A 27,237-nucleotide genomic window follows, 5' to 3' on the forward strand; every position below is an offset into this window, starting at 1 on the left:
TTTATGAAGTTCATAAGTGTGGGCTGTTGAGAACACAAGCCTGTCTGCCCTGCAGTAGAGTTCAGCAGCAGTGCATGATCCTTCCTTCTCCCTAACAGAGCTCGAGTACATCTGATCCATACTGTGTTTTTATTTTCACATTCAGTGCTAGCTCCTTGTGTAGCCTTTGGTGCTTAAAATAAAAAAATATATATGACTAAAACAATCATTCTAAAGTGTTTGACATTTTGTTCCATTTTAGAGATTGATTTTATGTTAATTCCAGACAAATAATGGGTAGGGAGATGTGAAAACCAAGAACATTTATTATGAAATCCCACTATTCATATTATGTTTTCCAAGTCATCTGTCAAATGGATCATTTTGGTGCAGAGGCCAAATATGTTCCACCTTCGTCAGATGTTCACTCAAGACTTTAGACATTTGGTCTCAGCCTGCTTTTATTTTACGCCAGGACAGATAAGCAGTAAGTATCAAATGGTGTCATTTTTTATCAGGAAATTGTGTGACTTATTCAATGATTAATTGATTGACTATGTACTTCAGTTCATTATACGGTTAGTACCTTGATTGTACTTTTTCCTGCTTTTATGCTTTCATGCTTTTCTAACAGTCAATACAAAAGACCTACCACAGGTTTGTTAGCTTTTGAAAATGTATGTCTGTGTTGTGTTTCAGCCTGTACATCAAGGAAATGGACAGAGGTCATATTGATCATTTCAGGCAAAAGCCTATGGGCCCTAATTGCATTGATGGTTGGCAACAGGCAAAGTCCACCGTGCAATACTTAAAGTTAATTGAATTACTTGGCAAAACTATTTGCTTATTTCATAACAAGAGCAAGCGGGGTGTGTGCACACAGACATGGGAAGTCCATGTGTAAATCAGGTCCTTCAAAGCAACAGCTTTTGTCATTAAACTTCTAAGTGATCCTCAGTCTCTTTTGATTTAAACTGCCCGATTCACGACTGGACATTCGTTGTTTGCTCTATAGACCAATTACTGAGCTCTGTGTGAACGTTAATATGGTATGGTTGAATCATTGTGATTGGCTGATAAAGAACGACTTCATAGCCACATCCACTTATCACTTAACCCATTTACCCTTGATTGCACCCTGCTTTGTGTCAATGAAATGAGCAAATATAAGATAGGTATCCCCACCTATTCTCAATGTGCCAAGCTCATTTGTGGTGCTCGTTGCCCCATGAAATGTGGCCTTATGTGTTTCTGACCCTACCTCCCTTATCTTGACTTATTTTTATTAATATGTAACAATTATAGACTAATCTTGAGCCTCACCATTATTACACATCAAGAGGTCAGGCAAAGTATCTGTTCAACCTCCATTAGACAAGCAGACCTCTCAATCTTTATTAGTCAAATATTGTTTCCATTCAGAGCAGCACTGTTAACACTGTTAGCCATGGAAACCCCCAATGTCTTCTTGAAACCCCTCAGGTTGTACACACACACACACACACACACACACACACACACACAAACACACACACACACACACACACACACACACACACACACACACACACACACACACACACACACACACACACACACACACACACAAACAGGCTCCTACTGTACTAAAGACCACGCTCCTACTGTATGCTGCTCATTTGGCCTGGCACCACAGTGTCATATCAGGGGTCTTTTTTTATCACAAATAGGAGAGAGGCTGATGATTTGGTGGCATGTGGTCCAAAACCCAACTTTTAAAGTATGACACTGCAAAATATATTTGCATAATTCTTCAGTTAGCAAGCTATATTTTGTCAGTGCCATCTGTGTTGTTGTTTCCACTTGCAAAACAGGTCTGTAAGCCTTAGTTAGCTCGCTTTTTATTGCGAAAACTCCTTACTTGCTTTAACCCTTAGTTCAAGACCGGTTATTCTGAGGATTTGACCTTAATCCCTTAAATGAAAAAGGTTTTCTCTGTCATGTAACTGACACTGTTTATCATCTACCCTGTGATTTTTCAATTTTATTTTTTTTTATTTTTGGTCTATCTATCTATCAATAAATAAATCAATCACATCAATCACATCAATCACATCAGTCTACTGTTTCCCTTGGCAAAGATTATATAGTCTGTTTCATTTGGACATTTCTTGACCTACATTGATTTTGCAACAAAAATTTCATTTTTTAGACTCACATCTGCCACAGTGCCAGCAGACAACCGACAATGAAATTACACCCCTCCCTTCTCTGTTCCTGAGGCACCGTCTGCCTGAGTCACAGTGTTTGTTTTCCATCCATGACTGGGTACCATCACCAGAGTTCTTTTAACTGACACACTGAACTGACAGCTAGAGGACCGTGAGGATTAATTTGCTGAATTACCAAGAGGTCAGATATATAACTGGGAGAGAGACCAAGGAGAGCCTTGAAAGTAATCACCAAAATCTTCAAATCTATGGGAAAACATACTGGGAGCCAATGTAGAGCTAAAACAAGACTGACGTGATCATGTCTCTTGGTTTTGGTAAGAAGCCTGGCAGCTGAGTTTTGTATGGTCTGAAGCCGATTAATAGACTTTTGGGTCAGGCAGGTAAAAATGCTGTTGCAGTAATCCAGGTGAGATGAGATGAAGACATGCAAAATGGTCTCTGTGTCTTTAAAAGTTTACACTGAGCTTATTTGTTTTTTTAAATGATAAAAACATGATTGGAAAAGCTTTGTAGCCCAGATGACAAGTGTCGCTTAACAAAAATTGACATAAGAGGCACATTTTGTGTCTGCTGAGGTGTCACAGAGCTTGTCATGTACATTCAAAATTTGAAAGGCTGCAGACGTTGTTGCGCACTCTGATTGGATGGCATCTCAAAGTTCTGGTGTGTGCCATGGTCAGGGTGTGTTACTTTGTTGCTACATTGTATCAAGATGGACAGATATGAGGAGACACTCACTCAGTTGGACAGAAAATATACACATTTCTATCACAGGGATAAGTAAAAATGTATTGATTCTATTATAGCCCGATCTATTGATTCCAATGTGTTAATGGTCAAGCAGAAGTGGAAGGTCTGAGGGACAGGTGATTTAACATACCGCTATACCGAAAATGGTGTGTCTGCCTTGTGTTTCTGACAGGTGGTGAAAAAAGTACACGTCCTGCAAGAGAATCATATTTTCTCCAAGGCTAAATGGCCAAAAAACTCTTCTTTATCCATCTCCCTCAACTTCTGAACAAGAGAGAATTCCACATTATCTACCCTTGACGTATTTTGCGGTCTCACACTTTTTCACCTCCTCAATAGCATTACCTCAAATATTTCCTCTTCCTCTTCTAAATCTCTCAAATATGCACTTTACACTGACATATTGACTTGAAGTTTCGCGATTTGATGTAACATTAGGAAATGTAAAAAAAAAAAAAAAAACTTTAGCTACATCTTCAAACAAGTTGTTATAGAAACTACTAACGATGTGTTATTCCAAAAAACATTTTTAAACAGTGGTGTACAGAGAAACAGAATATCCTATTGAGATATGATGAAAACCAGATAACCCCGCCTCAGTCTGTCAGGATGCTGTGATCGATCGAGTCTTTAAAAGGTCATTGGTTACCTTAAAGCAGGAATAAGGAGTTATGTACTAAAGGGAGGGAGTTTTTCCTTGCCCCTGTTGCCTATGTCCTTGCTTCATGGGGTTCAGGCCCTGGGTTATGTAAAGCACCTTGAGATTATTTTATATTGATACAATTACATGTAATTGAATATGTGACACTGTTTCTTAAAGTTCAGACAAGGTGATGGGACAAAACTGACTTAAACTATCTTGTTGTGGGTGAAATACATCAAATTAAGAGGCATTAGGGCTAATAGAGGCTATAATCATCCCACTTTATCCATACATATCAATCAATAAATAAACCTTTCACAATCAGCATAATTTTCAACTTGGGCTGAATGAGGGGCTGGATTTAGCAGCTGGTCGCCAGTCTTAAATATTAATGTAGGATTATGTTGATGGGCAGATATTAGTTCTAAAAAAATGGTGGGTTCTCGCATCCTGTGTAATAATAATAGGTTAGAGCAGATTATGCGTTATGAGCATGCTCTAACTTGCTTTGCCTTGCCCTGTGTGTTCATAGTTGTCATAGCAACACCCCTCCCCCCTAGCATGCTCTGAGAGACACTTTGTGCAGCGAATCAGTATGCTTCAGAGTTTTGTGTGTTTGTGCCTGAACACGAGAACAGGGGAGGGCAGTGGGCGACCGTGGAGGCGGGCTTTAGGGTGCCTACCCAAACAGAAGTTAGAAACCGTACTGATACTTTCTATGCTATGTTTCTATTGGCTGAATGTTTTTTTATTTTTGGGTGGGTAGGTACTGCCTGCCGTTGTCAACTTATATTTTGTTTTCTTTACTTATTAGAAATAGTAAATAGAGTAATACATACAGTCAAGTGTTATTTAAAATAACAACTTTAGTTCATTTGTGTGCTGAGTACTATGCACAGGTTTTTTTCCTATTCAGTTGAAAATAAGGTACTGTAATACGACGTTGGCAACATTTCATGCTAAACAGCTAAGTCTGGGATTTACTTTTTAGACTAGGTACCAGTTTGTAAACCGTTATGCAACTATAACTGAGAAAATGATAATTGTGTCTTCAACAGGGCTGTAGTGGATAACTCTTCCTTGTACACGCACTGATCATGGACTAGAGCAACATGGTGTGTATGTGAGGTATTTTTGATTGAAAACAAAGTGGTTAAACTAGTGGAATAGGAAGGCTTTCACTATGCCTAAAAGTTATTGTGCTGTGTCTTGCGCAATAAATAACAAAAACACACATGTGTGCTTTTTATTATTTAAACAATATAACAAATATATATATTTGTTTCTTTTTGATATCGAAAAGGGTAGGGGAGAGCAAAGATTTGTGGCTTTATAGGCTCTATAGAGGAAATCCCAATGAAATCTGTGTATCACAATGGCCGGCAGTAGCCTCAGTCTAATCTACATTTCAATTTGCATAAAAAAATGATATGTACTGTACTTAGTAGGCAAATACAATGATGAGAATTCAACCAGCTCAGCCTCTCTGTAACTGTCAGCAGTGAGCTGAGTACTATCCTTACCATGCAGAGACAGAGCAGTCGCTTTGACTAACTCTTGGAAGACCTGTAAATGATCAGCACCAGAAACAGGAGGAATGACTGCTGTTGTGGTAAGACCATAGAAGATGGCTTTCCACACTTCCTCACTGTTGACAGGGATTGGCGACTCTTGGGGTAGTTGAGGCCACTGGTCTGGTCTCTTCTGTAGGAAGGCTGGCCCTTGAAATTAGCAGCTGTCTGCTGTAAATTCTGAAAGGAGTTTCCCCCGGTTGATATCAGTAGGATTACTTACTGAATCTACATAATGCCATGTCTACCTGTCAGTCAGATAATGGAATTCAGTGATACCCATCTTATATCTACAAGAATCTGACTGCAGCTAGGTGAGGGCCGTAGTTGAGTCTGTCTTAAGTGTCACTCTGTGAATAGGGAGGGTTTAATCTTCTTTCAGCACCTTGGATAGCTGCACTGTGAAAAGAGCTGAGCAGAACTCCAGATGAGGGATGGATTGCTGTTTTTTCCGGAGCTATACAAGATCTGGCACGTCACTGACCAGGGCCTCTGTCCAAAGATAAAACACAGAGCCTTAGGCCCTTTCTGAGGTGACAAATGTACAGTATGTATCTCCCTTTGACCGCTTGCAGAGTCCATATCTGGGATGCTGTAACGTATCCGCGGTATGCTGGTCTGTAGGACTGGAAGCTCACTTTCCCACTCCTGCCAGGTGAGGAGCAGAGCATCAGGCAGAAAGGGGTCATCCCATTCTCTCCATTTTTCCCATAACCGCTGTACTACCACCTTAGCTCTGGTGGTATATGGCACAATAATGGCCTACAGGCTCGCTAACACCTGGTATATTGTGTGCATGGTGGTGGCAGAGAGCTTAAAGGGGCGATGCTTGTAGGACAGCATGTCTGAGAGGCAGTGTCAATGGAGTCCCAGGGTAGACTCATGGGCATACAGCTGGCCCTGGGCCAATCACAGTGCTGTGCTGTCTGAACTCTGTAGGGAGATGTGCAGTGACTGAGAGTCTATTACTTGCCAACTGTCTCAGTTCGAGGCCGCCACTACCTAGAGTCTCCTGCCGCTGATCTACCAGACATCAGACATCATACTCTTGAAACAGTCATCAACAAAGAAGGACTTCATTAACGGCATCTCCCTCCTTGCTGTGGTCCATGATGTGCTTCTGGAGGCCAAACACAGCACAGCAGGGCAAACCCGTTGTGCCAAAGGGAAGCTCTCTCTACTCATAGACGCCGGTTTGAAGTCCCTCACCAGGACCAGCCACTCTTCAGGCAGCAGTCTTAATATGGCAATATATGCTTAGAATCTTTATGCCACTTTTTTTTTGCTTTCCTTCTCTTTCTTTGTGCTGCTACTGATTCTAGACTTGTACTTGTCTTCCTGTACATGTAGTTTGAACTCTAACCAGTCGGCCAGGTCAATAAGTTTAGGGATGAGTACTCGGTTAGGATGAATGAATAACTGGAAACTGGTACGTAGATCATGGGGGAGTTTGGCAGCGGGGAACCATGTGAGCAACGCTCACTCCACTTTTCCTTTACTGCCTAACTGCCCCAGCGTGCCACACAGAGAGGCCTTAGCCACGTGCTAAGCTGGAGCCCACCATTCCTTCCGCTATGCATTGCAGGGCCAGTTGGTATGTTATTTGTTATTCTTTTTTGTAGACGCTCCACTTTTGAGCTGCATCACTTCTAGGTCACTTAGCAAGGCCTTCTTCTGTTTCTGTTTCTTCTGTCCGTTTTGATGGTGGGTGGCTTAGTGGGGCACCATTTTCCTACTGTTCTTTGAAAATGAACCCCTGGGCTATCTTTAAAAAATGCACACACTCGTTCTATCAGCTCCTCGTACCATGTAATTAATTTGCCTTTGAAGTATGGAGAGTATGTGGGAAATATCTACTTGTTTAGCATAACCCCCTTCCTAAATCTGTAGGGAGTGATGAAAGACAAGCAGGTCCACATTTAGAGGGAACAATCTCTGTAGCATCCAGAGAAACCTGGCCAGTTGGCCTACACTATAGTCACATATAGATTGACTATAACCAGACTATGTCTCTACAGTTTTCACTAGGAGTATGTAAGCAAGCAATAGAGGAGACCTGGTCACATTTCCCTACAGCTGGAAGTGCTTTCGGTGATGACAAAGAGAATGGGACTTCATTTGCAATGTGACCATGACAATACAGTACAACAACCAAATGTACATATTGCATATTTAATTGAAAATAACTTAAATAACATATAGCCATTGCCTTGCTTTCTTCTGTTGTGCTCAAGCAGCTTGGCACATTTCATAGAGTCATTATTAGGCTGGAGCTAGAGTCTCCCTCTAGCCTCTATGGGATCCCCTTTTGAAAGTGCCAGTCATACCCACTGATGGAGATAATAACCAAACAAAGTTAATAACTTTAGAATATAATAAGCAAGTGCCTTGTGTTATTAATTACCTTATATGAATCATGTACTTATGTAAGCAGGAACATGGCTTTTCTATGTTTATGCGTGAATGTAACTTAATTTATTAGGTAATTAATAATACAAGGCACTTGGTTATTATATTCTTAAGTCATTAACAGTGTTTGGAAATGATCTCCATCAACCACCACTTCCCCTTAGAACTGGGCCAGTTGCTCCACTGAGGCTGCCACCCTGGTTGGAAATACAGGGCTCACTCATGCCCCCTTCCCAGTCCAATCCCACACCCTCTGTGACTGTCGCCATTGATAGACGTGAATTTGCATTTGGCACTTTTTCAGGTTCCGGAAAAGAACTCCAACACTAAGGATTTGGTAATGCATTCCCGCTACCATGCCATCCGCTTGCCACGTTCTAGTTACTGACAGGGCTTTTTCATACAATAAAAAAGAGAATGCTACAATTTATGGTTGAGATATTGTTGAAATAGATTTGCATTATCCGTGTGTCCCTCAGCACTGTTCAAATGCAAATGCCTAAAATCCATTATCTCTAGACTGACCTATGTCCTACAGAGCCTTTCATCATATATTCTGAAAGGACATTTCAAGGTGACAACTGTTCCCAGAGTCTTTCACACCCTATTAGAGTTTCATAATAGATGGCATTATCTGTCTTGGCATTCCTCACTTGAGCAGGTGCAGGGGCCATGTTACGGATTACATATGTCCCATCTCGAAATCCAAGCTTATCTATTTAATAACCATGACAATAGCAGATAGGATCTCATTTTGGATAACAGTAATTGCAGAGTAACATTTCCTATATGCATTTTTGTATCTGAAATCTACTTAGAACATACTTACACTGCAGTGTTGACATCTGATTACATGATGTGGTCGCATGGTTTCTTTCCTAGACGCAGCTTCACGTAAGGTCTTGGATATTTAAAATGTTTAGTTCATGAATTATTTGCCATTTCAAGCCTGATTTGTGTTCAAGGAGAAGTAACTAATCAGGAAACACCTACCTGCTTTCTGTGATCTTTTTTACGTTTGTCTCCAACATTAGCGGCTCAAGATCAAAGATTACATTACACTATACGTGAGATCAACCGATCAATATTTATCGTGAAGCCATGGAATTAAGTCACTATCATGAAGTTCCGTGAATGTTATGTAAAGCAACCACAGACATAATAGAATCGAGGAACATTTCTCCAGACACAGATGTATTTCCCAAATAAGCTAATAGAACCTCACCATGAGATCCACAAAAGCATTTATTTGATTTAGTGGACAACCAATTTCTATGATCTTGGATTTTGCATTGTCGTCATCAAACTTTGGGTACTATTCTTTTTAACTAACATGAAAGTAAACAAAATATTAAAATATTTTCCATTACTGTTTGTTTACTATGATTCGTGTAAGTTCAGTTCATTATTCAAAACATTATTAGTGAATAAAGATGTGGTTTCAGCAATCGTGGTCCTCAGATTTCTTGCTTGTAGCCTACACATGTAGACATTACTAACATCAATAACAAAAATATCTATTTTTCAAACAGACAGTCACACTGAAAATATTACAAATATTACATACATAATGAATAACGAGTGAATCTCGACCCTACATGAAAACGTCTTTTGCGTCATTTTGAAACTGCAACTTTCCCTGAACGCCCACAAATGGTACAGTCCTTACCGTGGGGAATCATTGATTGACAACGTAGTCCATGTGAAAAGACCCAGTAACATTAATTTCAGAACACAGTCTACCCGTCACGCCGAGGAAAGGCATATCTCCACACAGATCGCCCATTCATGAATGATTCGGTCCACGACTGAACATTTAATCAACGGCAGCCAAAATACGATCATGGATGGAGTCGGCAGCAGCAAGAGTATGTCCTACAGTCGATGGAGTTATGACAGGTAAGATTCGTTTTAATGTCAATACAACTGTAAGATCATGCACTGTCTATCATTCAGGTAAATATTCCACTAAAATATTCCTTTTTTTTTTGCATCCATTGCAAACGATTTCGAGCGGATCTCGTGCGCTCCTGTAATTCCTTGGTGATAACCCGTGAACAACTTGGGCAAATTAATAATGTCTGTGATTTCACTACAGTTCGCACGTTGACAAAGTTCCGAACCTACATACCGAACTGTACCCGAAGTGTTTGTAGGCAAGTCTGTTATAAATATCTGGCATCCACTGAGAGCTATTTAGTTATTCTGTTGAGAACGATTGCTAGACGCTTTGCCAGTGGTGTTCAGCTAAAAAGTCAATTACTGTAAGTTATTTGTGATCTCGGATTATATGACAATTAATAAAATCTATCTTTGTCCTGACTCCTGTTTGGTCTTCATCCAAACTTAGTTTTGGGGAAAACAGATACATCAATTCTCCATCATTTTTTCTAAACACAGTTAAATGGCAAGTATAGTTGTCCCCTTTTTATTATGACTTGATCTTCATACATTTTAATGTCCACCTTCTCTCCCACCACCCAATTTGGTTTCATACTAATGCTATGTGCAGTTCATGACGTGTTTACCATGTCATAGCTGGTACTGTATGTTGATGGTGTGCACTGTAGCTGAAAATCTGATTGGTATTCAGAAGATGCTCTGTGATCCAGGCAGACTGCAGTGAGATCCACAGCTCTCCACTCCACTTGTGCAGGATTATGACAGTGGAGAAAGAGAAGTGTCTGTGTGTGTGAGTGAGTGTGTGTGTGTGTGTGTGTGTGTGTGTGTGTGTGTGTGTGAGAGAGAGAGAGACAGAGATGGGGGAGGTTAACAATAGTTACTGAAGCTTTGCTTCCTGCACCCTGGATAAGACCGATAGGGTCTACATCATACCAGCCAGGGAATCCTTTCCCCCCACAGCAATGATTTAGTCTTCCATTTCCACACACACACACACACACACACACACACACACACACACACACACACACACACACACACACACACACACACACACACACACACACACACACACACACACAGTATGCCCTGATCACCAACCAAACAGCATACACTAGTTGTAGTGGAATCATGTCAATGTCAGTTTCATGTCATGCGTTTTGAGTGCTGGTAGCTAAAAAGCAACAGATCAAGTGTCATTATCCATCAGTTGGTCTAAACAAGAAATAAGAACAAAACAGATTGAATAATGTCTCTCTCTCTCTCTCATTCAGTTTCTCTCTCTCTCTTTCTATCTCTCTCTTTCTCGCCGTGTTTTCCTTTCCAAGCAGTTGTACCCTCTGGCAGCTTGCAGGCTCCTTTCCATTTCAAAATGGAGCAGGATTTGCATTCAGATTTAAGGCGCGGTAGGAAACATGCATGAGGTCAGTAGTCATGCAGGGCTGCGGTAGGAAACATGCATGAGGTCAGTAGTCATGCAGGGCTGCGGTAGGAAACATGCATGAGGTCAGTAGTCATGCAGGGCTGCGGTAGGAAACATGCATGAGGTCAGTAGTCATGCAGGGCTGCGGTAGGAAACATGCATGAGGTCAGTAGTCATGCAGGGCTGCGGTAGGAAACATGCATGAGGTCAGTAGTCATGCAGGGCTGCGGTAGGAAACATGCATGAGGTCAGTAGTCATGCAGGGCTGCGGTAGGAAACATGCATGAGGTCAGTAGTCATGCAGGGCTGCGGTAGGAAACATGCATGAGGTCAGTAGTCATGCAGGGCTGCGGTAGGAAACATGCATGAGGTCAGTAGTCAATTTGCTGGCTGAGGTCTTTGGTGTACTTACACTGTGTGCTACTGTCTGCCTTTGTGGCATGATAAACACATTTCCCGTTGGACCGGACACCAAGGTGTTTTTACAAGAGATTCTGCCCAAAAACAGCTATTTTCAAAAGCCAACTTTCAATGGGATTTGATTATCCCACTATCAGTTAATCCTGTTGCTATTAATCATTTTCTCTATATTGTTAGGTCACAATAAGTGTGATTCATTGATTTAGGGGAACATCAAGACACCCATCCACATCTGTGATGAATGTTCTGATTGTAGCTCTGCAGATATTACAGGAGTTCACCGACATGGATCTGTAAAACAATACCATCGGGGAGGTGCCAGTGATGCTTTAATTTATCAGAGAAAAAGGGCTGAAATGTTCGTTCAAATGTCAATTCTCCAGATCCTGCATTTCCATGAATTCATCTGGCAGTAATTGCAAGAGCATTTAAACAGAAGAGCTACAACAGTATGTGCTTAGAAGGAGAAGAGATATTTAAGAAATAAGGTTGAGGGTGAAAGCACTTAAAACATTCAGGTGATCACATTTCAGGTATTACATTTGTATACCTACGCCTTCAAAGTTTTAATCTCAATAATTTCATTTTAGTGGGTACTTACAAAACATCAGTCAGTATTTGTTCAGCGTTGTGTTAATGTCTGCGTGGGTGTAAGTGTTATAGTGTATGCCCAGTGCGTCTGCAGGTTGTATTGTGCTGGTCCTTTGTGTCTGGGCAGACAGGGCCGTTCCTACGTCAGAGCTGGTCTGTGAAATGGGAGATTGGCCATCACAGCTTGTGCAAATTACAGGAAGAGAACAGAAAGATGTTCAAAGTGCACACAGTCCTGGTGGATAGTGAGCAGAAGTAGATTTGTGCATCGAGAAATTCAGACTTCCTCGCTTACGTCTCTTTTTTTTTTTTCTCACGCTCATCGATTGCCTGTCATTTGTAGATATATGGAGTGCGTTAATGTGGAGCTACCTTGGATGCAAAGGAGATGAACACTGTCTTATTGTTTCCTATTGACCGAAGATGTCATAGCATTATGAGGCATTGTGTATAGGTTTATTGATAAGTGGGGTGATCATCAAACCTATTAATGGCTTGATTACGTACAATGGTAGTTTGTCTTAGGCCTCTCTCTGGCCCTGGGCAAGTAGCTGAATTTACGAGGACCACTGTAAATTACACTGGCCTTCTCTTATCGACTCTGGGGAGAGGAACGGCCGCTGTCTGACTCAGAGGCCAGAGATTTACAGGAGCTGCGTTTGACCCCGCTAACAATGACTTCTCTGAGTCCTGGCCAAGGATGTAGTTCTGTTTGTGTGTGTGTGTGTGTGTGCGTATGAGAGGAAGAGAGAGTGAGGTGATTGGGGTTGAAGGTTCTGTGTGCCTGTGAGACAACCTTAAAACTAATTTCAGCAAGTCGTATTTTTCCATATGAATGGCGTCACTCGACATGGCTTTGATTAGTTAAGCCTGTCGACCAAGCACAGCTCTGAATTGCCAGTTTTACGGATAGAGGCCACCAAGGTGTCCCGACATTCAAAAACTGTTCAGTAAAGTAGAGACAAAAAACGCCACAACCCAAAAGCATAACATACAAGTCTCGTCCCCCGTCCCCCCCCCCCCCCCCACTGCCATGAGCTGTAGTTGCTCTCTGTAATTGAATTGCCCCTCAGCGAGCTTTCCCTGTGAAAGATGTGCTGAGCACAGACCTGTGAGCGCCAATGTTGATTTCCAGGCTTCAGATGTGATTCATCGAAACTCACAAATGTATTAACACATTTATCAAGTCTCGCCTGGGCCGAAGCACCATTGCTAATCAGTGGTATTGATCAGTTCTTATGTGCAGCTCCTCGATGAATATTTGCTGATTTGATATCTGTTGTCGACATACTTCTATTCGAAAGTACATTGAAACACTTCAGGGTATTGATTTAACTGAGATTGTTTCCAATCAGAATGGAATCTATCCTTGATCCTCTACACACAAGCAAAGCGACGTGACAGAACAGTTTGTTTCATACCCAGTTTTGTACATCAGTGACTTCCATAATAAGGCTGTTGTGTTTATACAGTGTTGTACACAGCAGACTTGAGTGGCACTAGCAGACTAAAAGCAGACCACGGGGGGGGGTGTATAACTCAGTGGGGTTCTGGGGGAGTGGGGCTCTTTCACTGGCCTTCAGAAGGAGCATCCACACGTGGAGACACTGGGATGGTTGCTAGAGTGCCTGGATTGATGGGTGCATCCCCTAGAGGCCCAGTGTTTCTACCCCGGTGTAGTGCTCATGGTCTTGGTCTCCTGGTACCCTGGCCCCTCGTTCCCGCTGTCTGCTGCTGACTCACCTACCACCTGTTACCGTGGTTACTGGACATTAGGAGGAGGAAGGGGAGGCAAAACAAAGCCTCTTCCCGTAGGTGCAAACATCTCATGCCAGGCAGGATTACACACATGATGGAGCTCCCTCCAACCTTATCTGACCCCCCTTGGTGAGCCTCCTGCTGCTTCAAAGAGCTTTATGGAATAGCTATTAGGTCTGTGTAAGATAAGAGATAGAGTCTGGGAAGAAATAGCTGCTTTTAATAGGTTGGGTGATGGTGATGATGATGGTGATGATGATTTGTGTGTGTTTGTGTGTGTGTGTGTTTGTGTGTGTGTGTGTGTGTGTGTGTGGCTACGAGCTTGATACCCTTGTTACTGTAAGGTGTATGACCTTACATCTGTTAGATATGTCTCTCCTAAGGTTAAGTCCTTCTAGTTGTAGCTTTTGCTTAATGAGGCCCAAAAACTGTGGCACAGCCTTAATGGTTGCATATATGTTTATGTGTGTGTGTGTGTGTGTGTACACAACTACGACAACTGCTGCATGCCTGAGCTGGCTTAATCCCCAGATGCATCTACATGTAATTGGTCTGGCAGTGTCAGAAAATATCCATTTTCCTTAGCAAGTACTGATTCCTGAGAGCAGTTTTAAGGCAGTGGAACACCCTTCACCACCTAGTCTTTTTTATGTCGACTGAATACACAACAGCCTCGGTAGCTGGGTGAAGATGGAGAGACAAGCTCATCCCCCATCTCTAATTACCGTCCTGATCAGAGTCAACACCACTGGAATGGAAACATGGAGAGATGCAGGGGGGTGGAGGCAGCTGTGAGGAGTCGTTTCCAGGGCCCACTTACAGCAAAGTGACAGAGCCAGGTTTAGAAAAAGAAAAGAAAGCTTCTTAATTAGCTAATCAGCATCTGTGGTAGACACACACTAATATCGCAACATATTATTATACAGTGGATGATGGTCCCTCCAGGATTGTTGGGATTATTGCAGCCAAATTTGTTTGTTAGTTTTGTTACTTTGCATTGGAATATGAGAACAATTATCAACACTTGAAACTGTTGTAGGTATCGTTTTTATGTTTGACAACTAAATGTGCACACTACACTTATCAAGTAGATGTGGAGAGACAGAGCTTACTACAAAAGGGTGGCTTAACTCTCATTACAGTACATTACCCTCATTACCCAGTTCCTCTAACTTACACTTAAGCAGTGACAGGCCCCACTTCTTTTTCTTTCTATGTCGTTTTCAATTTTTTGAAAAAAATAAGCAGTATTTATTGTTACACCAGGTTTTATTGCTCTTAGCTTGATTGTTCTCTCCCTTGTACGTCGCTTTGGACAAAAGCGTCTGCTAAATGACTAAATGTAAATGTAAATGTAAATGTACCCTTACAGACTTCCCCTAGCCTACATCCACTGTTATCTTTGCAGGGTGCTTTTTATGGTTGTTTGAATTAATTCATATTGAGTATCATTTGATGACTTTAGAAATATATTTAAAAAAAACTGGGGTCGGTAATCTATATGCATTTTTTCATATTCATTTTAGAACATTTTCCTATTCAGTAATTATGAGGGTTTTAAACATGTGCTGGGATGTATGAATAATGGCACGTGTCCAATGTATTCATTCATCCAAGCAGATGTTTTAACACTACGCACCAATATACTATTTTCTACCACATTTAGTAATGGAATGATTCGGTCTCAATCATTTCCTTGATTAATTTGGATGCCTCTTGTCCCATTCACGTGTCTTTATCATTCTTATATGCAAAAGCCTTGCCACTCATGTTGTTGCCATGTCATAAATGAGAGTGATTTGGTCTTGAAGATGTTTGTCCTTCTTTCTGATGCAAAGAGAGAGATCTCCATTAAAAAGCTCTGAATAGAGGCAGCGCTGCAGTTCTCCGTAATGCTGATGAATGTGATCGGTTACTTTGCAGTGAGCCATGGGGGGAAAGGACAAAAAGTGTGGTAGCAGGGAGTCAATTACAGAAGCAATAATGGAAGCACTACAAAAGCACATTATAACCAAACATACCTTTAAAGCGTTAGATTTGAGTTCCAATTAGGCATTTGGTAGGAATAAACAGATGAATGAGGTGTTGGTAGTTATGTACTTCTGTGATGTGGAGATTGAAAGGCCAACACGCACATACCGTCACTTTAGTCCAGAGCTCTTAAGGCTTACCAGTAGAAAGGGATAATTAAAAACAGTGCGGTGCAAGAGGAAGACATGGCTTGCACTGCTGTTATGATGGCTCTTGTTAGTTAGCGAGCCACTGTAAATGAGACGGCACTGTATGTCCAAGACCACACTCTGAAGAGGGATCATTCCCTATTCTCTTAGCTGTGAGCCCATGAGAAGTTATTTTGGCACAGTGGAGGTGTTAAGGATATTCAGAATATGCAATACCCACCGAACCTTCACATATTCACAAAACATAGAAGCAGGATGTCACAGATAAGAGAATGTCATTCACATATGGAGGTTTGGACTTTTTTTGTTATGTGCTTAATAATACTTACCAAAGATGAGGTTTTCATGATATTGTAAAAGGTTAAAATCATTCAAGCAAGGATGAGGTACTAAATGTTATATGGACTGACTGTAGATGTTGCCCTTTGGTGCATTAGCGTCTTTCAACAGAAGCTAGCCTATGAGAGACAAAACCAGCCATTTCATGTGAATAGGCTTGGCCAAGTAATTGAAAGTGTGGGCGGGTCACAACCGACTCCCAGATGGACCCTACAGACATTTTCATGAGAGCGCTATTACCCTAAGCCTCCTACAAATCAATGAACTCACCTCACCAAAGCAGAGACAATGTGTGCATTATGTTACCAAGTACATGATAGCAAAATTGCATATATGCTCTGATGTCAAACTGATGAATCCTATAGGCTATTTCCCTTCAGCTCTGTTGCAAGGATGTGCTGTGCTATGTGACCATAGCTGGATGCCTAGCACCACAGCCTATGGACGGGTTTGCTGGAGTTGGGATGGAGAGTCACACCCGTGGGGGTTGAACAGTCTCTCTGAGGCTGGAGGTGGAGATTGATGAGATTGCACACACATGATTGTGTCTCCTGGGGATAATGCTATCAGCAACACTCAATAAATACATCTGTGCCTGCATCTGAGCACACACGCACACGCACACGCACACGCACACGCACACACACACGCACGCACACACACACACACACACACACGCACACACACACACACACGAACCCTATTGATCCCACAATTGTCCTCAGAAAATAATATTAAACTTTGTAGCGTACATCAGACATTACTTCCCTCTCATTTGACATCTCTGCATTACTGTGGTCACTTACAATTTACGTCCGAAATAGTATTCTCTGTGAAATACTCCACTCACAGGAAGTGTATAAGTCTATAAAGGCTGAAAGACTAATGAATGACATTACAGACCTATTATGACTAAGATCAGCGTCAGTCTCGCCCCCTGAGCATTTAAAGTGAAAATAAAAAAATAAACTCTGCTATGCACCTACTCAGCTGCCTTGCCACAGTGGAGCAAAGCTTTATTATGTAGAGGAACGTACTGGAAGGACTTCACGTTTGATGAATATTTGTACCCTGACAGGACAAGGCAAAAGGCTAATGTATACTCCAGTAAGCAGTATTATCACTAGTCCAAACTGACAATAAGGTAATATTAATAATTAATAATAAGTGATTGAGATACTATGTATGTTGCTTCTGACAGTAAATGTCTAGATTTGTGTTCACAATATGCATATAAAATATAGCAATGAATTTTTAATTAACCAATCTGTCCATGATAAGATATATTCACAGGAGGGAAGGCAAGTCTACGGTGCTGATTATCTTGCCTTTTCTGATGTGCTAGGTGAAGCAAATGGCGGCCTGTTTGGATAGCGTTGGCTAGTATCTATTCTGAGGCAACAGCTGCCTTTACTTTCGAGCTCTGAAAATCCCAAAGGCTTGCAGCTGTGAATGATGCGGAACACATTACAGCACTTACAGGTGCAGGCATTTTGGAAACTGATCATTACACCAATCCTGGGAGAGAGAGAAAGAGAGAGATAGCGAAAAGCAGAAAAAGAGACTAAAACCCTGGAACTCTGACCTCCCTCTTGTTGTGTGAAATTGTTCGGTAGCACTCCTGATTTCAAAAGAAATGAGCAGACACTGTGAAGGGTCTGGGCTCTTCACCTGCTTCATTCCCTCCTCTTTATTGCGGCTGAAGTGAGCGGAGTGGCAGGCTGTTTGCCATGTCTTGAGAGGCACCGCTGATGCGTGTATGTTTGAGAGGAGACGAGGAGGAGAATAGGAGGGCTAGTCAGCAATAGGAGCACTTGCAGTGGGAGTAATTAGACTACTTCTGATTCAATGGAGAAGATTAACTACACACCACATTTATATCAGAAAACACATCTGAATATCACCATGTAGAGATGGAAAAGGCGTCTGTTTATGTTTGTCTCTGTCTCCAGTGTGCGCTGATATGGGTACAGTAGAGGAGATACAGTATAGCCTCAGTGTTACTCTCTGTTATGCTCATGTGTGGTTGATGCTTGCAGATGTTGTATATCCCATACCTGAAATGAGAGTTTGATTGTGTACTGAAAGCAGAGAGCCACATTTTCAGAGTCAGGCGGTGAAGGCTTATCTGTGTTTTGATTCAATAAAATAAAAAATTAAAAATTAGAATTGATCTAACATGTGAGTGTGTTTATGTTCAGATTTTGTACCCCTTTCTATGGCTAATCGATTGGAGGAAGTAAGTTTTGCTGGGCAATACTTGAAACCTGCCGTGTGTAAGTGGGTGAGTGTGTGTGCATGTATGAATGTATGTATGTATGTGTGTGAGTGTGTGTTAGAGAGAGAGGACAGGGATAGTTGCTGGTTGCTGTTTTGCTGCCTGGTCTGTTGAGAAATATCAGAGGCCTACCGGTCATGACCTTTGCTCGTGTACTTGTGTTTATGGCCCCATACATTGATCATCTCTCTCCATAGGTCATATCACACTCTACATGCTCATAAAGCTCAGGCAGAGTGCATTTTCTCCAGGCCTATTTTTGGCCTCATGTGACAATAGGTGCAATAATCAGTATGTTTAAATGGTGGCATTTATCCTATAATGGCTTTAGTCGGAGTTTGCAACTGCTTTTATCGCAAAGTACATGGCAGTACATGGCAAATGAATGATGCTACAGTTAGTGTACACACAACCATGCGCATTTGTTTTGTATGGGCAGAAATTTGATGATTGAAAAACCAATTGAATGGATGAGTTGTGTGATACATAATAATACACCCGACGTGTGCCCTACTGCGCAGCACCTGGACGTGAATGAGATTGAATCATTTCCCCTGTGAAAGACTGTTCACAGATGGCTGGTGTGATGGCTGCATAGCCCTTAAGTACTGTCTCACTGAGCCTCTGCATGGACTTCATGAACCACCTCGACCTCCACCCAACTCCCACAAGCCTGTCTCATCAGAGCTGAAGGAGTGAGAGTGTTTCCCATTCAGCTATTTGGTGACGCTTGGCATGTCTGTGGGTCTGACTCAAAGTGTGGCCTTGATGTCTAACAGCAGTGTGAATGCAGAGCCATTCCATCCTTTCATGTGATGCAAGTACAAGCGCTCGACACAGGCCAGCGAGAACAGACTGAAGGCTCAGGGGAAGGAGGAGGAGAGGCCCCTGACATGCTAAGCAGTACACTACATAGTTCTGTAAATGAAGAATGAATTTGCCAGTGTTACATTATTATTTTAGCCCATTTGGTTGCACTGAACAGCATGCTTTACCCACTGTATGCGGACTGTTTGCCACATAGTGATAGTGTTGGTAGTTGATCAGGTTATTATAAGATGGCCAGTTACCACAGGGGTCATGTAGGGGACCATATTTGAGTTTGAGAAAAAGAGGACACTTCGTCGCGGGGGAAGGGCTGTGGTAGTGTATAGCATACAGATGACTGTACGTAGATGTCATGTGCTGTTGTAAACAATGCAACTACTCACTAGTTGCATTGTTTACAACAACACATGACATTTGTGTACTATGCTGTTGTACACAATACAACTAGTCACAAGTTACATTTTTACAACAGCACATGACATCTGCATGTGGAAAAGATACTAGCTACTAGTGGAAGCGGCAAGGTGCTCAGTCTTGCCAGATTGGAAATGGCAAAGTATCGTACCAAATGCTCAAAATGATCATCTTTGGCGGATAATTATCATGCATCTGGCAACACTGAGAGGGCGGTCGACCAATGACAGTTCTCTCTCAGAGCTTGCGCAAGAAGGTGGAAAGTAAGGGAGATACCCTTTCCAAAACTTGTAAGGGCGTAAAAAGTAGTTTGTGAAAGACCCAGAGAAACACAAATATCCGATGAGGCAAAATCCCAGACAATTTTGTAATCCCTGCCGGACGCATATTTTAGGTCTCGAAAAGAGGACATGTCCGGGTAAAAGAGGACGTCTGGTCACCCTAGGTCATGGAACTAACTGCTCTTCCTCACCTCCTCCTGGTCCTCCTCACACCAGTTGTGTTGTTATTCATGTGGACCTGTTCCCTATCACTGAAGTGCTCATATGGTGATTAGTGATACGTGATAGACGATGATGAGACCTGACAGACACATTCCACCTGATGCAGTTCCTCTGTGTTTGGTTCTCTTTCCACTCACCTGATTGGATCTGCCTCAGATTCTGTTTTCAACTGCGTGGTTAGTATCTATTGCTTCAGTCTGGAAGTCAGTGTCTGTGCCTACTCTTAACTTACTTTTGTGCTGTGACGACAGTTTTTACCAATAACTTATGCAGTAAATGTTTTATTATCCCTTAAGCTTTAATCTTTTTTCTTCTTGTATCAGGAGGTGGGTCTTAGCTTCAGTAATTTTAAGCAGTGTGTCATTGTATCAAATGTGAAACTCCAGCATGCCTACAATTATTTCAAGTGAATGTCTTGTCAGGTAAATGGGTTATCATTTGAAAAAATCATGAGCAGGAATTTTACTCATCTTGCATGTAGCAGATATGATTGTGTAAAGTGACATCTTGCACAGTGTTGGCAGTTTAAGAGGATTACTGACATGAGCTAACATCCAGAAGTTCAAGTTACTCAAACTGGTAATTATTGTGAGCACTGGCACCTTACACTTAGCACTGATTGGTATCACTAGGTGGAGCTCCGGGGACTGGTACTTGCCGGTCAGAGCATCCAGCACACTGCAATGACTAGTGGTTAGTACCACTAGGGAGAGCTCCAGAGTCTGATCAGTGGTCATACAAGGGCATTGGCACTTGCCATAGGAAAACAAAGTAGCTCAGACTGTTTTTCAGGCAAGCATCATTCTTTAGATTTTTTTTCTGAGTTTATCTACTTAATTCATTTGAACTTTTGTAGTCTTTGGTTATAGTATAATTGATGTGGAATCTGTTTTCATGTCTGAGCAGTTTCTTCAGAATACAGTCTGACAAAAGATAGTAATTGGTAAATTCTCAATGCTATCCCAAAGATAACTGTTTTTGAAAAAAACTAATACATTTAGATTCTTAGGTTAAGTCTTAAGTCTTTGTGATGGGTGATATTCTGTAGAGGTGTGGGACTAACAAAAACGTTTGGTTCACTTTCTGAAATTAAGTATGTTTCACACACACACACACACACACACACCCACACACACACACACACACACCCACACCCACACTCACACACACACACACACACACACACACACACACACACACACACGCACACACACACACATTATGTTACATTAACTTAGTCAAACAGACCCTATTAGATCTTCATTTAAGGACTTGAGCATTTGATCTAATTGACAGGCTAACCACTGACATTCTCTGACCTCACTACTAAACTTGCTAGTAACTACAGGATGGCCAAGACTAAACGCTACATGTAGCATGAAACATTGACATGATTAAAAGATGGCTGAGACTAAATGCTTCTTATAGCATGAAACATTCACAGTACATGATTAAAAGATGAATAGCTGACCATTAGGGTTGTTTCTATGTTACATTAACTTAGTCGTGAAACACAGACCCCTGTAGATCTTTCTTTATGCACTTTTGAGGTAGTTAACAGGCTAAGTGCTAATGGCCACTTCACTTGCCAGTAACTACAGGATTGACAAACATGCTGCAATGGAAGCCTAAGTAGGTAATGTGGTAGGCTAGCTGATTAAGCCTACATCGACGTAAGTCATAAAATAGACTTTAACCCTAGATTACATCAATTTAAATGTATAAACCAGTGCATTGTATTAGTCTACTAATGGTGAGTAACCAGTCCCTAACTCCCCCTATTTGGACTAGCCGGAGGCACCGACCGGTAAATAACCAGTCCCTGGAGCTTCCCCTAGTGGAACTAGCCAGTATCAGCACAAAGAGTTATAGGCCTCATGACTGTCCAGTTTGAGCTACAACTGCTTAATCAAAACTCTTTGATGATCCAAAGGGTGATAATTCAGTGATTTCACAAGGATACATCTCTGAAGCTCTGACAGCGTGCTTTGATATACTGAAGTCTGCCACATCTATCTAGATTGCAGTAGGATGCTTCATTAACTAAGCAACTAAGTGATAATCTGTTCTTCCCAGTGATAACAAGGTAATGAAGCCTTAAGCACAGCTCATGAAAGTGGACTCATTTATCTTTTAGTTTATTGTACTTTGTGAGTAACTTTTTTCCTCAGTGCAATGAACAGAGCCAGACAGAAGAACAGAGGACATAACCATGTCAGTCCACCGCCAGCTCAAGCTGGACACAGACTGAATTGAGAAGCTCGAGCTTTTCTGTCAGTTGTTATAGCCCCCTAGTTGTATCTGAAAATGTTTTTTTCCTCAATTGCAAAGAACAATTTGGTTATAAAGCACCACTGGGTGCACTAAAACCTATCCTGGGCTTCTTGCTTGGAATTGCACTGTTGTGTGAGACTCGGTTTTCTTACATTTCTCAGGGGTCCCTCTCTCCCCTGTCCCTGGCCTTGCCTGCTGTCTCTTATGCTCTCTGCTAAGCAGTTGTTTGAAGGGAAAAAACACTTTGTGACGAAAGCTGTAGTGTATCTACAATGAAGGTATTTTACTCCAAACCAGGTTCTTTGGTATATACCGTTTTTATTGCTAACACAGTAAAATAAACTGGGATCCAGGTTCATCTCATTAGGGAAGGAAGAGAGAGGCGCTCCAGGATCGCTCGCGAGCATTTATACAATTCTGTCTCTCCAATCACAATTCCAGGCCAGAGGTCATGTATAACACATCAATACAAAATAATGCAATAATTATTCCTGTGTGTATCTCCATACACTACCAAAGCATGTACTCAAACCATCCACAGCCAGCGAAGCGAAGCATTAGAGACTATTGATATGTGTGCTTTCCTCATGGGCGATTAGCTTAATTTAGCTTTATCACTCTGTTCTGTGATGGAGCCACTGTAATGCCTGAGAGGTCCCCAGATTCGTATCTTTCCCACGTGGTCCTTACCACAGAGCACCAACTCGTGCCTAAAGTGTAGTGTTGATGTAGTTAAATGTAGAATGAAATATCAATTGTTTGCAAGTGAACCCCAAGGGTCTGGTATGGTTATGCCATGCCTTCAAACTTGGCATGAACTTTCATGCCCTTACTTGACAGTAGAGCTAAAGTAAATGTTGGGTTTATTATCAGGGTTTGGTCAGGAGGATGTGGTGTAAGGCGCATTTAACATATATAAATAACATTACATATAACAGATAACAGATTTATTTTCTTCAAAGAGAACTGCATGTCATTTTGTCAAATATCCACCTTAATCACTCAATTTCCTTTGTGTTTGGTGGCAGTCATGGAGGGAGATGATTTGTGCATTAATCATTTTGAAAGTCACTGACATGCAGTAAATGCTCGGGGAGCAGCAAGAACACCAGGTTCTCTGTCATTTAATTGGAGGGCTCGTATTTCAAAGGTCAATTTGTTTGCTTGTTCCTTTGTGCCACTGATTGTTTTTTCCCCATTAAAAGTGGCTCTGCTTCAGCAGTTTGTCATGTGATCGTGAAATGCATGCCTTATACCCTATATGTTGGAGTGTAAGTGGGCTATTCTTTCAGATATGGGTAATTTGCAAATAAAGATAATACTTCAATGCTTTGAACACCTATTTGCAATGTCTTACATGTGTATATTATACACCATAAAAGTAATATAGAGTATTTAATAGGCAGTAATAACAAAACTCCAATGAACAAGGGAAATGCACTCTCAAGGTTGTCTAATATGCCCAGGCTTTTGTAAAGGTGGGAAAAGCTGTTTATTAATTTTTTGACTGTGGAACAAGCATGAATAAAGGTGAGGAGGAGTTGGTCAGTCGGCTTTGCCATTTTCTAATGCACCATGTGTGCTCTTACTCACGAAGCCCAGAGCGTGGTGGATGATGCAGCTCCTTGCCCTGGTGCCCAATCACTGTGCACTGAACTCTTTATCTGGAAGCACTCCTCCACTGGACCAGCATCCTGAGCTACCCATGGAGCCTGTTGCTATGGTGAGCAATCATAGCAGAGACAGGCAATAGCAGGAGAATCTAAGCTAAGACAAAATTTGTCTCTGTAATTACTCCCCTTCTAGCAATAAGCACTGGAGAGGAGGTGCTTCCAATACTGCCACTGAGCCCCGGGGTGCCTTATGTCACAAGACCAGGGGTGACAGGGCTGATGTTGAGGTGTGAGGTGCCCTGTGTCCCTGGTCCTGCCAGTCAGGTGCCTTCAAGCGACAGGATGTTGTACTGCTGTTGCGGGTTAATAATTCATATGCTGGGATGGCGTAAAGATTGAGGGGTTGTGTGTGTCTGCCCTTGCTCTGGCACCCCTAACGAGACCGCTGGTGCCAGGCGGGATCATCTGATTGTGGAGTCAAACCCCATGTGGTGATATACAGCAGTGGGGGACTTTGAACACTCTGTTCACACAGTTCTTTGAAAACCCCCAAATGCTTGTTTTAGATTAAGGAAAGCACATAGAAATAAAGCTCTTCCCCCTCAATAGCTGGCCAATTAGTGCGGTTGCCGAGCTCATTCACTCATGTCCATAGAGGATTCCCTGAGGAAAGGAAGAAAATCAAATAAGACCTGTGGCATTTACGTATGGCTGTCCCCAGACACACACTGTGTGAGTGGGGCCGTCAGAGTGTGTGTGTGCGGAGTGTATTGACGGCCAGCCGGGAGTGCAGTGATCAAGTAGAGCAGCACAGGCATGAATACAGATAAGCCAATGAGAGAGGCACAGGAGCGCCTCTTTAATCAAGCTCCGAGCTGCCTGCCCACGTGGCAGAGGAGGAGATGACAGCCAAGGAGAGTTAATGAATGTTTAAACAAAACCACCTCTCTCTCCTCCTCTCACTCCCCCACTCTCTCTCTCTCTCTCTCTCCCTCCTCCTCTTACTCCCCCACTCTCTCTCTCTCTCCTCCTCTCACTCCCCCAATCTCTCTCTCTCCTCCTCTCACTCCCCCACTCTCTCCTCCTCTCACTCCCCACTCTCTCTCTCTCTCTCCTCTCACTCCCCCAACTCTCTCTCTCGTCCTCTCACTCCCCCACTCTCTCTCTTTCTCTCTCCTCCTCTCACTCCCCCACTCTCTCTCTCTCCTCCTCCTCTCACTCCCCCACTCTCTCTCTCGTCCTCTCACTCCCCACCTCTCTCTCTCTCTCTCTCTCTCTCTCTCCTCCTCTCACTCCCCCACTCTCTCTCTTGTCCTCTCACTCCCCCACTCTCTCTCTCTCCCTCTTTCTGTCTCCCTTTCTCTCTCTCTCTATCTCTCTCTCGTCCTCTCACTCCCCCACTCTCTCTCTTCCCCTTCTCTTTCCCCCTCCCTTCTACCTTTTTTCCCTTCCAACCCCCTCTCTCTCTCTGTGTGTGTGTGTGTGTGTGTGTGTGTGTGTGTGTGTGTGTGTGTGTGTGTGTGTGTGTGTGTGTACTCGGTGTGAACATGTATGGTGAGGTGTGTTTGGGAGGTTACAGTAATGGAGGTGAGGGCTGGGGGGAGTAAAAAAAAGAGTCATTTGGATGTGTTGACTGTACAGTGGTAATGAAAGCAATGATAGTAATGGCAACTGTGTCTTAGATCAGTGACCTATCGCACTCTATCTGTCTCTCTCCTGTCCTGAGAGGCCTCTAGAGCTCAGGTGGACTCATGAGACAACTGTCTGCCTGAGAGCAAGACGCACCTGAGATCTGATTGCAGTGCAAACGTGTCTAGGCATATCATGACTCAGCTGTGCAGGTCTAGACAAGAAATGTGTGGACAGTTGGACTGGAGTTGTTTTTGTTTCAGAGACAGTGTGATGGTTCATGGGAAGTGATCTAGAAAGTATTCTCAGGTTGAACATTTTTGAAGAATATGTAACAGTGTTTTGATTGGTTGACGTCATGCACAGGCAGTACCATTGTGATGCTTAGTTTGTGTCTGCTAGGTGGGCTGTAGTGCCACAGTGTGGCTGGAGGAAGAGATGGCAGCTTCCCCTATTTTGCAATGTATTTCTGCCATCTTCTGGTTGAACTGTGTAAACACAATGATACAATTCCGAATTTGGTTGGTGTGTAGAAGGTTGTTCATGCCAGGTTTGCTGTTGTTGTAGACCACTCCAGCAATTCAATTTAAAGCGATCGTGAAAAAAACATTTACTGTAAATACTCCAGAATCCTGCATTATGGCTGGTTTGAGCCAGAATATGACAGGACTCCTTATATCCACTGGGTGTCAGAGTAGGATATTGCATTGTAGAGCCCTGTGGAGAATGATGATGAACTAGGCTGCATGTATTGCCATCTGATGAAGTTAAACATCATTTGGCAATAACCAGACTCAATTCCCAAACCTCAATCTCATTCTGTACCCTCTATTTCAGGGTTGGGTCATGGTTGGTTCCCAAAGTGTGCCCCCCCCAAAAAAATATATATAATATATAACATGGTCAGGGCTTACTGTTTATCCTACATGTTAGAGGGGTAGCCAAAATACAAAGGACCTGCACCTAAGGTGAACTGATCCAAAGAACGAAACAATACACAGCCAACATAAAACCGTGGCCTTTTTGATCCAACCAGATTTGATCAGTTTTAAACAAAAGCTCTGATCAAATACCTGATAACTTTTTGAGGTTTAACCGATTGATTCAATTAAATTGAAGATGTTTAACCATTTAAATGTGGGAACAATTTCAAAGAAAAGCTATGATGCAGCTGATGGACTGCTCTCGGAACTACTGCTTACGCATATGAATGAGTGCAAGAGGCTCTTTAGTTTGCTGAGTTTAAATAGCAGTATAATTGTGATAGGGAAAGAGACATGGTGTTGCTAGCTGACAGAGACCACTGATTACTACATGTTATGCCAACTGTATTTGTGTACTCTTGCAGTGTGTGTTTTTACTTGTTGCACTGTGTGTTTTGTCTTGTTGCAGTGTGTGTTGCGTGGCACGGTGTGTGATGAGCCAAAGTGACACAGCCTGCGCTCTCTGTCATTTTGTGCTGTGGTTGGTAATTAGTCTGTGGTTGCCATGGTTATTGGCCACAGTGCAGCTCATCTGGC

At 42.3% G+C, this 27,237-nt stretch overlaps 1 protein-coding gene across 1 annotated transcript in view; it reads left to right on the top strand.

The window, feature by feature from the left end:
* Nucleotides 1–9,408: 9,408 nt before the first annotated feature.
* The window catches only part of tub (TUB bipartite transcription factor), a gene marked incomplete at both ends in the record, with an annotated part of 49,315 nt that continues 31,486 nt past the window's right edge, over nucleotides 9,409–27,237 (top strand). The window contains one exon of the mRNA XM_080843399.1: nucleotides 9,409–9,464. Within this exon, the coding sequence (XP_080699525.1) occupies nucleotides 9,409–9,464 (56 nt within the window). The remainder of the gene's footprint in view (nucleotides 9,465–27,237) is intronic.

The sequence above is a fragment of the Sprattus sprattus genome (genome assembly GCF_963457725.1).
Source record: "Sprattus sprattus genome assembly, chromosome: 8".
In the NCBI taxonomy this organism is placed as follows: Eukaryota; Metazoa; Chordata; class Actinopteri; order Clupeiformes; family Clupeidae; genus Sprattus; species Sprattus sprattus.